Source organism: Chelonia mydas, chromosome 8, assembly GCF_015237465.2.
Source record: "Chelonia mydas isolate rCheMyd1 chromosome 8, rCheMyd1.pri.v2, whole genome shotgun sequence".
Taxonomy (NCBI): domain Eukaryota; kingdom Metazoa; phylum Chordata; order Testudines; family Cheloniidae; genus Chelonia; species Chelonia mydas.
Genome location: NC_057854.1, coordinates 6,598,249 through 6,611,253, shown reverse-complemented (window position 1 = coordinate 6,611,253; position 13,005 = coordinate 6,598,249). Strand labels below are relative to the sequence as shown.

Sequence of the window (13,005 nt, the reverse complement as noted above, 5' to 3'; positions counted from 1 at the left end):
TGTTATTCACTCTTCTCCCCGCTCTAGGTCTGAGCGATGGCTGCAGGGCCTGGCCCCTTGGCCCAGCCTTTGGGGAGGGGTTTACTGCCATACAGTGACAGGATAGCTACGGTACAGTGCATGGCAGCTCCCTGGCTAGATTGTGCGAGGGAGACACAAGCTGGGGGAGGCACAGGGGGCCACAGGATGTGGGTAACCTCCACTGTCATCACTGGAGCTGCTCTGAGCCAGCAGTCGGAGAGGCTGCTCCCAGGCTGATTTCCAGGCTCACTAGCCAGAACCGTGACCCAAGGAAGCCCAGACACGCTTGCCAGCTAGACGAGGCCTTTAGCTGCTGCAGCACCTGGACAAACCTCATTTCCTTGTTAGATCATGGGTTTGGGCAGTGTCAGATTGGTGGGCTCTTCCCGGGGAAGGGATGGGCCAGTGACTCACAGCACATCCTGGAACAAATGCATCTGAAGGAGCGTGCCAGAGAAAGGAACAGGGCAGAGAGGAAGCTGTCACCAGTTCGGTGCCTTCCCTGCACTTTTGAGCATGTGTTTTGGAAACTTAGCCTGCGATCCCAGCTGCTGAATTAACCCAGGGCAGGACGCTAGTAAAGATTTTGTAGCTCACTTGGTCTCTCCACTTTTTCCATGTTAACAAGGTTACTTTCGACTGTGCTTCTAATTCCTCTGCGTCCATTTTCTTTACTGGCTCTGAATACATGCACAGACCTCTAGTCTGTTTCTGCTCTTTCCTCTTGGATCTCAGCACACTGAGTAGCAAAACTAACAGGCCTGTCTTGTAGCTTCAGGGTATTATTTATGATTTGTTTGGTGGGAGTGTCTAGAAACTCCAGCCCTGAGCCAGGAGCCTATTGTGCCTGGTGCTGTACAGATAATGAATCAAAAGATTGTCCCTGCCCCAAGGAGCTTCTCTGTTCCAACGCCCTCCTCCTCCATCACCACCCCCCTGGAGGCAGCAGGTGTGGTGGGGAGGGGCCTCTTGTGCTCTGCCATCCTTGGGTATTGGCTTTGGTGGTGCTCTACGTATGGAGAAGCACATTAGGTCATTTAAGGGAGTAATTTAGGGCAACCCTGTTGTCAAGGGCCCAGAGAGATGTGATGGGTAATCAACCATCCCGTCGTGCATTTTGGGCAAAAGTTGGCCTGATGATGCCCTCACCCGACCACACACCTAGTGACTAAGTACATTCGGCTTCCCCGTGCCGTTTCTCTCTGTACACATAAAGCCAGATCCTCCGCTGGTGTCAATCAGCAAAGCTCCCCGAAGTCAACCGAGGTGTGTCAATTTACTCCAGCCGCAGAGTTGTCCCGTTGGGTGTAAAACATTGGGAGCGCCTTTGGACTCAGAGGTGCTGTGTAAACGCGGGTTAGGATGTGAAGTCAGTGGGGTGGCACAGGGCAGGGTCTCTGTCGCCGAAACACCACCCCAGCACGCCTACGCTATACACCACTCTGGTACTTGGTTGATTTGCTGTTGTGATGTTTCCCTGACTTAGTTTGAAATTTGACCTTCCTGACTATTTGAGTGCTCCTGAAGAGGAAAGCGAAGTCAGGGAGGAGTGACAGGACCCAAGGTGAATCTGTGCCACCCTGCTTCTGGCTGGAACGCTACCGAAAATTCGCCAGTTCCTGCCGCAATTCTGTAGGCATGCGTGAGCTAGCTTGGAGTGAGCTAGCTTGCTCACAATAGCTGTGAAGCCGCAGCAGCATGGGCTAGCTGTCTGAGTGCCAGCCGACCTGGGATCCTGAGTATGTACTCGGGTGGCCAGCCCATGCTGCCACCCATGGTAATGCATCTTCCCGGCTATTTTAGCAAGCGAGCTGGACGAAAGCTGACTTGGGTCTGTCTACATTTGCTGAAATCTCACCTCCTTATGCCCACACACAGACAGGCACATGTGTGCACACGCAGGGGCATGCACAGACACACATCCACGCCCACGACTATATCGACATTAGTCACTGGTAGGGCTAGAGTTGCCCCTTGGAGTGGCCCAAGGACACTGCCCACCGTCAGCTGCAGGGGAGATTGCTCAGCACAATTCCAAGTCTCAACTGAACATGCCCACTGCAAATCCAGGCCTGGATGCCCCTGCAGAGGCAGGGCGTGCCCCAGCATGCTCCTCTGGAGTTCCCCTTGGCTGGCAAGGCCAGACCAGGGCGGGGGAATTGGGTTTTGGAGGAGGGAGGATTTTTATTGTGTGACTCGATGAAACTTTTCAGTCTGTCCTCGTTCTCTTTCACACCAGCCCAGCGTGGCAGCCCTGGCTGCACCTGCAGGGGGTGCCCATGTGCCATGAGCTGCTTCTCCCTGCTAGATAGCTGGAGAGTCTAGTCGGAAAGCAGCTGACAAATGCTGTCTGGGTTGTGGCTGAGCTGGGTCCCATCAGGCCTGGTAGGCATTTCAGCCCCATGCCCTGGTGCCTTCTGCAGCTCCTGGGCTGGGACACAGGACCTCCAGAAAGCTGGAGTATTGCCTTTAAAGGGAATTGAACCACTCTCCGCAGGAGTGTCCAGCCCGGAGCCGTTTCAGGGTCGGAGGCAGAGCTTGGGCTGGAGGCTGCGTAGCCTTGGCACAGCCGAGGTTACGTGTTGCCAAGGCTCAGGAACAAGTGGTAGCAGCAGAAGGTGGCAGGAAGGGCCTCAGGTGGTTGGCGGGACCAGCAGTGAGACAGACCCAAGCGTTCCCGCATGGCTCAACCCAACATTAAACCATCCCTAGGTGTTTGAGCCCAGCGCCCTGGGGCCGAGTCTCTGTGTAACAATGCAGCAGGCCTACAGATGGCGTGCTGCAAGTGCTGGGGGTGCTGGATCTCCCGTGTGCAGCGCGCGGGCTAGGAACAGAATTGGAGCACGACCCGTGCCAAGGGCACAGGGATTAGGCGGCATGAGCATGAGCTGGGCTGAGAGCGAGCCGGGGCGCGTGGATCCAGCACTGCAGAAGGAACGGGAAGGGGGGCACAGAGGGGACCTAAACCAAGGACCATTGACGTCAATGGAAGGGCTCCACTGGGCTTTTGATGAGGCCGAGGGCCCCAGAGCTGAGCTCTGTCCCAGTGCCCACGAGCTCACTGGGAGCAGGAGCAGGGTCAACCCATGGGAAAGACCTGGCCCTGGTTTCTTGTCTCCTCCTGCTTGACTGGACCAAGGAAGCATTGTCCCAGCTGCACTCGGTGCTCCAGGCCCCAGCCCTGCCTCACTGTCGCTTTCCTTGGGCACCTGTGCCCTGCTCGGACGTGTCCTGCTAGGCTCCTGTCTCTGGCTTTCCCTCCCCTTGGCCAGCCTGTGGGACAGGGCTCTCACCCGCTTGTCAACGAGGCCTCCGTGCTTCTGAGCAGCATGGGGGGAGGAGCGAGCAGAACAAGAACAACCTAATGATGGGCCGTCCTGTTTGCCCCCTCCCCCCCCCCCCCGTCCTCTGCATCCCCCCTCCATTAGCTTGGCTGGATGCCATCTCTCCAGCCGTTGGAGCAGGGCAGCATTTGCTCCATTCCCTCTGCCAAGAGGGGGCTACCCCGGGTGGCCAGCCCTCCCCACGCACTGAGGACGCTGAGAGCATGATTGGGCGTCATGCCTCTGGGGACAGCCTGGCACGTGCCAAGCCAGCGCTCCTCCTGAGAACGGGACCAGGAGGGAGAGCTACGCAGGGCCCCAGGAGACAACAGCAATGCAGCACAATGGTGGTTAATGGGCACCTGGCTATAAAGGGGCAAGGGACCCCTGAACACGACCCAAGGGAGGCCCTGGTGCTGCAGCCCTCGCTCAGGCTGGGAGCACCGACTCGGGGGCGTAGTCCCAAGGCGGTCAGAGCAAGCGCTACCCAGCGTGAGTAAGGGGCACGGCGTCAGAGCCCAAGTCCCTGCCGGGCAGATGAGGGCATCAGAAGAAAGCAGGATGTTCTTGGCTAAAAATGCCTGGATGTGTGGTTTGCTTCTCCCGATCTCCGGGATGGAATAAATGGGCCCACGGTGCTAACAAAACCCAGTCACCGCCCAGCTGCCGCCTCCCCCCGGCACAGCCCTCCTCCGACGCTGAGCACATGGCGTGCTCCAAGGGGGCGGCGTTGAAGCCGGGGCTGGGGAAGAGCCACGGCAGAGCTGGTCTCGTCTCTGCCAGCAGGGGTCAGGTGGGTGAGGTTAGCATTGTCGGCACACAGCCTGCCTGGCTGGGAGGTGCTGATTGGCCAGGTGTGTGGCCTCACTCTGGGAAGTCCCGCCTTTTGAAGGCAGGGCTTCCTGGCATGCCATCACATTTAGCAACCTGCCCCTGCCATTGGCTGAGAGGGATGGGCGGGGTGGGGCAGGGTTAAGGGGGAAGGAGACGGAGGAAGGGTTTGCCCTTCTGTGCTATCCGAGGAGCTCGAAGCCCTTGCCAGCTATTAACAGCTCGCCCCCAGAGCTGCCAGTGCCGTGGGTGTTATTATCCACTCTACCAGCGGCAAAGCTGAGGCCCCGGGAGGTCACAAGCCTTGGCTGTGGTCACGCAGCGAGTCAGTGGTGGGGCCAGGAGCCCCGACTCCCAGTCCAATGCTCTGGTCTCCAGGGTCCCTCACTGGCTCTTTGCCCTGGCCTCCCTTGTCAGCCTGACACTCAGCCGTGCTCTGTGTTCCCCCTACAGGAAAGAAGAGTGTCCCTGCCTGCCTCCCTGACCTGGACTCCACGGCTGGTGCCCCACCCGAGCCCCCTCAAGGGGTGGGCGAGCCCGACGCCGGAGCCTGAGGAAAGGCCTGCGGAGGCCCTGCGAGCAGCCAGTGTGAGGAGCCCCCCTCCTCCCATGTCGCCATCGTGGAGCGAGAGGTCCCTCTCCCCACTGCGGCAGGAGGCAGAGCCCAAGGCCAGCCGGCAGATGCAGGCCCGGCTCGCCAGGAACATCATCAATGCTGCCAGGAGGAAGAGCTCCTCCCCCAAAGCCCTGGGGACTGACGGTGTCAGGCCATTCACGCCGCCCGCCGGCACTGGGGCACCACCTGCCAGCGCATCCCCATGCAGCAGCCCAAGAGCCCTGGACAACCACTCCCCGAGTCCACGGTCTCCGAGAGCCACCAGGGTGGATGGGCACAGACATACCAACACTGGGACCCCACAGTTCAACACCTCTTCCTGCATCAGCCCAAAGACCCTGGGCAGCCACTCACCGACCTACATCAGCCCACTGCAGTCGCCGCGCACAGCCAGGGCGGATTGGCACAGGTCCTTCACATTACCCGCAAACTCCGGGGCACCAGCACTCAATGCAGCAGCTGGCAGCAGCCCTGGAATCACAGGCAGCCACTCTCCAACCTACAGGAACCCAGTGCCATCTCCAAAAGCCACCTGGACAGAAGGCCACAGGATTCTCGTGCCACCCGCCAGCGCTGGGGTGCTACCAGCCAACGCGTCTTCTTGTACCAGTCCCAGGAGCCTGGGTTCCTACTCGCCGACTTTCATTCGCCCAGTGCAGTCGCCCCCTGCGGGAGCGAGGTCCCCCATGAAGCTTTACACCTCCAGGTCCCCCACGGACTCGGATGTGTCCATCGACTCAGAAGACTCTGGGGTCAAGTCTCCTGGGATCCGCAGCTTTAATATCTGCCCCCGGGGCTGGAACGGGAGCGTGCGGCTGAAACAGGGCCGCCTGCCCTCGGAAGCGCCCTGCACCTCCTAGGCCAGGAGGAGACAAGTGAAGTGAGCAAGAATGCGTCTGGAGCCCGTTGAATTGATGCATGGACTCACCAGCACCCAGTCCTGCGGGCCAAGCCACGCAGCAGGGGGGAGGATGCTGGGGGCTGTGGGGACAGATGATAACAAGTCCCTCTCTCTCCCCACCTCCGCGGCACCTCTCCCCAAACCTGCTGCGGGATTAGAACGGGGCAGGAGCTTAATCAACAGGCAGCGCACCAGAGAGCAGGGACCTTGCAGATGGCAGTTTGGCCTGCGACAGCCAGCCGCGGGATGGTGCCCGCTAACTTTGCCGGATCCAGACTCCCCCCGTTCCTGCCCCAAGCCAACGCCACTGCTGATCCCATAACTCCATCCCTGCATGTGTTCTGCTTTCCCAGACTGTGCTCTCCCGGCTGGACTGGAGCCAGCAATGACATCTAGGGAGCTGGCGCTGCTTTTGTTCTTCCCGGAACGAGGGGGACACAGACGGCGGACAGGCAGCCCCGAGACTGTCCTTCCGGCCGCGTAATCCCCAGCAGAGAGACAGCGAGTGGCCAGAGGGGACTTGGGAGGCCGCCAGCCGTGGGCTTTCCAGCTTGCTGCCTCTGAATCCCATTGTTTCCTTTGTGTGCTCTGCAGAGGCCATGGATCAGGCCTATTTCCAGCTGCCTGAGGGGAAGAGCAGGGCTGCCAGAGCCCAGGAGAGATTGGAGCTGCCTCGGGGGAGTGAACAGCAAAATCCTGGCTCCCACCCCGCGGCCACAGGGCTCCGCCGGCAGGGCGGCTCCCTGCGCTCGAGGGAGGCGTGGCGCGTCTAGGAGCTCATGTCCCGGAGGGGAGCCGGAGTTCCCCTGGCAGGGGGGCAGGTTGTGCCTTAGGTTGATCCACAGCGCCCAGGCAGGGCGTGATGGAGTCGGTGTTCCCCACCCCGCCGCAGGACTGTGACCAAAGCCTACGCCCCACACCAACATCCCACGACCTGCTCCACACACCCCTGCCAAGCTGGCTGTAGCTAAAGCCGGCTCCTGGAGAACAGATGCCGGGGAGGCCTGTCCAAGGGGCGTTGGTGGAGCCACCAGAGATTTAGAGCCATGCAGCATGTGCAGCCGCCCTCTCCGGCTGTTGTGGCCTCCTGGACCCTGCCTGGGGGTCTGAGCCCTGAACAACCCCGAGACCCAAGCAGCGGAAGCAGGGGGTGAGGTTGGAGGTGGGCTCCCTCTTAGCAAGTGGCCTGCGGCAGAATGGATGGAGCCAATGGGTCCCGGGCCCTGTCTCGGCCCTGGAAGGACTCCCCCTGCCCTGCAGCGCTCCGGCTGGCTGTGAGGAGGCGCTGAAAGGAGCCCACTGGAGCGGTGCTGAGGGACTTGGGGAGGAGGCCCCTGGGAAGGTACAAGGCCCTGTCCGGGTCAGTTCTAGGTGAAGGCACAGACAGGCACGCGTGCCATCCTGTCACTGGGCCAGGCCTGCCACTGCCACCCACCTGGCCATGGGGCTCTGGAGTCGTCGGCAGCACGTCTGGCCCAGGGGCTGTTTGCGGGGAGTCACCGGGTGAATCATCAGCCTCGTTAGCTGATAGACAGACTCCGAGAGAGGCCGCTGCAAACTAGGGGGGAGATGGGGGGCATCTGAATTTGGCCTAGGCTATAGACTGCTCTGCTGACCCTGCTGCACAACGGTATTTCACTGCTGCAGGTTCCCAGAGCAGCCAGAGCTTCTCCACTGAGCCCCGGCAGCGTCATGGTCCCCGGCCACGCACAGAAGTGTTGGGGAAAGAAAACCAATGTCCTAGCCCGTTTGCTTTTTCCCTGGCCAGCCCAGCCCCTCCTGCCCGTCCCGGGCTGGTCCCCCCACTCTCTCTTTTGTATGCTTGGCAGCGTGGCATGCAGCCTATGATCTGGCAGGGGGCACAGAGCAGTGTCAGATGTTACCCTCTCTGCCCCTGATAAGCTGGCCATCCTGTCTTTTTATTACCCTAGCCTTTCAAGGCAGCAGTGTGCCCGGCTTTAATGCCAGGTGAGCCCAGGGTGGGCGGCCCGTCCCCGTCTGCACTCAGTAGGACACAGCGCTTTCGCGATCTCCCCATTCCCAGCCCCTGGGCTTTCTAGCCCCTGGTGCTGATCACAGGCCCTGCGGGGTGGGGTTGTGGGGAGCAGCTGGGGCTGCACAGTTGCCTGGCTCATGCTCCTGGCACACTGATGTTGCTGAACTCCTGCACGCCAAGGGGGGAGGCGCCGCCAGGTGCCGCGCCACCACACCAGGGCCAACTCAAGGACTGTTGGGGCACCCGGAGATGGGGTGCAGGCAGGAGAGGGCCACGCTCAGGCATGTCCCAGACAGGTGGATTTGCATCCTTTCACCCCAGCCAGAGCAAAAACTCCGCAACTCTCACCGGGCCCCAGTTCTGCAGGGAGCAAGTGGAGGAAAGGTTTGCCTCTGCGAACCCAGGTGTCCGAGCTGTGCCCAGCTCGCCCGGGGAGTTACCGTATCCGTACACAGATCTCCGCCCTCCCACCCTGCCCCGCAGCCGCTTGGCCTCCCAGAGCCTCCCGGGTGCATTTCTGCTGCTCTGGTTTCACGAAAGGAATGTCATGGAAGCGGGGGGATCACATGCTCAGGGCCAGCTTCTGCTGGGCGCATGGAAACAAATGAAGCCAAGAGAGAGCGACAGCCAGGGAGTGCCTGGCACCCGCCAGGGAGCGCCTGGCACCCCCCAGGGAACAGACCCGGGCTCGGCCCGCGTTTTCCCAGAAGGAGGCGACAGTCCACAAAGTGGAGCCCTCTAGGGGTTAGTTGGGGCAACTGCAGAAGCCCTTTGAACCAGTCGGAATTTTTAATGTGAAATTTTTTTCAAGAAAAAAATGTCCCCCCCCTCCCTCCCCCAGGGTAATCTCTGGGGCACGGGTTTGTTTCTTTGGAAACGTCCCATTTAATGTTTCAGAAAAGACCCTGAAAATGAGGCTTTTTTTTACTTTTTCATCCCTAAACAAGCCAAAACAAGGTTTCACAAAAGTTGATGGTCATGGCAACTCCTGTCCATTTCTCCCCAGCTCCCCTCCGCCCTCTAGCGCCCCCATAGGGCTGCAGGAATGTTGGTGCACACGTCGAAGGGGCGGCTCGCAGGAAGTGGGACGAGGGGGCAGCCAGAGCTCTGCTCTAGCCCAGACGCCCTGCTCCGAGGCGTGCAAGGAAGGTTGTGGGACAGGTTGCGGAGAGGGGCCAGTGGGCTGGGAGGGAGAGAGCACCGTCTCAGATACACACGGCTTTGGTCATTAGCTAAAGTGCCCAAGACATTACCAGCCAGCTCATCCCTGTGGGGCTGGGTGTCTCCAAGGATTGGTAATGACATGAAGAGTTTTTTTGCTTCCAGGTTACTGCTGTGAGGGAACACCCAGGCCAGGAGAGACCAAAAGTCTTTCTCACTGGGGAGCGGTTTACTGGCTCATATAAAAAGAATTTGGGGTCCCAGTGCAACGTCTCATGGACAGCAGTTCACGCCACAGGGCTACTACTGGTGCCATTTGGTGACTGTCCCCTGAAGGTCCTGGTTAGAGACACAATGTGTGGGGGAAGCTAATGTCGCTGCTGACCCATGCTGAAACCTGGGGCTACAGAGAGCATTTCAGTCTGCAGAGGTGAGAGGCAAGAATCTGACACCAGCAGCAAAGCAAGGAGCGCAAAACCAACCCCCAGCCTGGCTATAAATCACATGCACTATTACCAGGTTTGCTAGGACGAGTTAGAAAGAGCCTCTGGGTGATGTCTGCACACCCTGTGGCTGATGGCTCCTTAGCGCCAATGAAGTGGACGGGCCCCGCTCCGATCACACAGAGAGATCACACGGCCAAGGCAAGCACAGCTCGCACATGACACGCCCCTCGGCCCATTTGGCTCGTGCTGGCCCAAGCCAAGGCAAGCACAGCTCGCCGTGGCTGGGAGTGAGGGGGCCTGGGCTGGGTCGTTGCTGCAGGGAGGATGTGTGCGGCGAGAGGGAGGACAGGTAGGTGTTCAGAGCATGTGTCGGCAAGTGCTGAGAAGGGGTGATGCTCCGTCGGGCTAAGCGGCGCACTGGGGCATGGAGCGGTGTGGCTTGGAAAGCTCTTCAGAAAGAGCCCCGGGACAATGAGGAGAGGGCTAGCGGGAGAAGTGGCACCGCAGAGGTTATTGTAAGTGAAGGGAGGTGTGAAATGGGGGTTGTTTTAGCCTGGCCGCTTGGGACAGCACGAGCCAAATGGGCCATGGGGCGTGTTATGGCAAGAGCTGGTTAAATGCTAGTTGCTGTAGGTTAGATAAATACTAACTGATTATTGATGAGCGCTGGGCAGTGCGGAATGACGTTGCTGGGCACCCCCCTCTCCGACACGCCAGGCCCCCCAGTACACGTGCAGCCCGGCATTAGTGCAGGGACACAGCTAGCTCACTAACCAGAGATGAAATGTCCTCCAGGGTTGGAGCACTGTAGGCTCTTGCATGTTCTCCGCTGGGGAGCAGATCCCAGCCCTGCAGCTAAAGGCTTATCCAAAGACATCCAGTAACTTCAATGGGCTTTAGAGCGGGGCCCCTAGTAACTAGCTTTTTCCATCTCTGACTGCCGTGCTCCTCCCTCGGATGCTCATCCAGACCCACTCTGCACATTGGGCTTCCCTTTCACACTGGCCAGCCCCAGTGCCCCGTGGGCGAGGGCCCTTTAAACTGGGTTATTCAGAGGGGGCTGGACAGGGAGCAGTCCCACGGGGGGGGGGGGCAGGGTAGGGGGCTGGAATGGCTCCATTCAGAGCGTGCCACTTCTCCAGCAGGGGAAGGGGCCCATGGATTGTGGATCCCTTGGGAGGAACCAGTGGACTGTCCCAAAGCCTCATCACCACGGTGCTGCGTGACCCCACTGAGCAGGCGTCCGAGTGCCGCAGGGGCTGGCCTGCCTGGGTCCATTACTCACCACGCAGCAAAGAGAACCCGCTCAAGCAGGGCACACCAGCCCCGTGTGACCAGCGGCTCTGGCCTGCTGGGCCGTCGCGTGCCCAGGTGCACGTGTTCCGCACAGAGCCCGCAGCAGGCGCTCCTGGCCATTGCTTCGCCAGCTGCTCTTTGATGCGCATTTTGCCACATCACTGTATACCACGCTCGAAAATAAAGCCGGCATTATCCCACCCAGTCTGGCCTGCCTGTGTCCTTTCGAACCCAAACCACCCAGCCAGGCGTGACCCCCTCCCCCCCCCAGCCTCCTCAGTGTCCTAGGCATGCTGGGCGTCCAAGCTGGCTCAATTGCAGCATCTACCTACTTGGGGTAAAATTAAAGGTAGCTAAGAACGTCCTTGGGCTTCGTGCATTTCGCTTATGGCAGGGGCAGTTTGGGGTTCTCTAGCGCTCCCAAATGGCTCACACCAGGGGGGTTCGTAGGCTTCTGGCCTTTCCAACACTAGACCTGCAGTGTTAAGGAACGACCACCAGGTGGCAGCAAAGCTGAATGAGCATCCCCCATTGTGTGTGTCCCCCTGGCTTCCCCCTCCCAATTCAGCTGGGTTTTGTCTGCCGCTCCCTGCTTGAATGGTCAGTGTCAGAGCCCCACATAGGCGGGATGGGCAGCTACAGGAATCTCGTCTACACTAGGGAAATAACGCCCCCCCCGTCACTAGCTGCTGGGGTGAGTGCCACCGGGGAGCCCTAGAGTACATAGGCCACCAGGTCAACTGAGCCAGTGGTGGATTTGAACCCATATCAGCAGCTGGAGAAAAGCTTTGCCCAATGTCCCTAGCGGTGGAAGGCTGTAGCCGAGCTGGCTGGAATGCACAGATCCTCCAGCCGGGCTGGGTAGGGCCCATCAGGGCTCAGCCGTGACGCGGCTCAGAGCTGGCTGGCGTGAGACTCTCAACCCGTAATGGCAGCATGTATGTTTGCAGTGTTGCGGGGGGTTCTTTCCTGCGCTCTCCTCCTACAAACTGGACTGCGAAGGCTCCTCAAGAGGGGCTCGTGAGCTGAAGAAACAACCCTCACCCCCTTGGCATTATTACACAGATGTGAGTCTAAATAAGAGCCCAAAGCGGCCAATGGGATGCTTCAGGTAGCTCCAGCCCTGCACCTTGCTGTGCGATGCTATCCCACAGCCCGGACGTGCGTGGGAGCCACTCTTCCTGACCCCAGCTGGTGAACAGCTTAGGCCTGACTTGTGAAGTTTGCATCCTCTTGTAATTTGATTCTCGTTGCTGACCCTGCAGATACTATTCTTACTCCTCTAAATCGCTAACACGCTTGTGAATGGTACTGTTTAATCACCATAATATCCTGTAGCAATGAGTTCTGCAGATTTTATTTTGCCCTTCATTTGAATTTTAGAGTAGAATCATAGAATCATAGACTATCAGGGTTGGACGGGACCTCAGGAGGTCATCTAGTCCAACCCCCTGCTCAAAGCAGGACCAACACCAACTAAATCATCCCAGCCAGGGCTTCGTCAAGCCAGGCCTTAAAAACCTCTAAGGAAGAAGATTCCACCACCTCCCTAGGTAACGCATTCCAGTGCTTCACCACCCTCCTAGTGAAAAAGTTTTTCCTAATATCCAACCTAAACGTCCTCCACTGCAACTTGAGACCATTACTCCTTGTTCTGTTATCTGCTACCACTGAGAACAGTCTAGATGCATCCTCTTTGGAATCCCCTTTCAGGTAGTTGAAGACTGCTATCAAATCCCCCCTCACTCTTCTCTTCTGCAGACTAAACAATCCCAGTTCCCTCAGCCTCTCCTCATAAATCATGTGCTCCAGCCCCCTAATCATTTTTGTTGCCCTCCGCTGGACTCTTTCCAATTTTTCCACATCCTTCTTGTAGTGTGGGGCCCAAAACTGGACACAGTAAATGCCTTGGGGCAGGGGGCCTTTTCTGGCTCTGTGTTTTGCGAAGTACTCTGTCCACGTATGTACTCCAAAAATAATGATAATAAATAAGAAGCGCATAACAGTATTTCCCTGTATGTATCATGAATGGGTTGCCTTTGATTTTAATCAAATACCCCTTTGCCCTGGCATTATTGGAGAAAGCTTCTAACTTCCCTTCTCGAGTGCCTGCATTAGTTTGTATCCCCTGCTAGGGCACTTAGCACTTCCCTGGCACGGTCTGTCTTTGAAGTGCTGCACAATAGCTAACCCCCCGGCCCCCGTGTACCTCTGCCCCCCAACGTGCAGGTACAAATGCCTGCATATATAAGGGCATGTTTATGCAATTGTGTATAAACGCCCTACCTGGGTGCACACATACGGCTTTGTATGCATGAGCATGAGAGAGAGAGAGAGAGAGTGTGTGTGTGTGTGTGTGTGCGTGTGCGTGTACGTACACGTACACACACACCCCTCTGTGTTTGTGTGTGCTC

General features: G+C 58.5%; 1 protein-coding gene across 1 annotated transcript in view; it reads left to right on the top strand.

The window, feature by feature from the left end:
* SYNPO (synaptopodin) overlaps nt 1-10,791 on the top strand; it is a 60,035-nt gene extending 49,244 nt beyond the window's left edge. Inside the window, exon 4 of the mRNA XM_007071499.4 lies at nt 4,629-10,791. Coding sequence (XP_007071561.2) covers nt 4,629-5,651 — 1,023 coding nt within the window. The 3' untranslated portion in view covers nt 5,652-10,791. The remainder of the gene's footprint in view (nt 1-4,628) is intronic.
* The last annotated feature ends 2,214 nt before the right edge of the window (nt 10,792-13,005 follow it).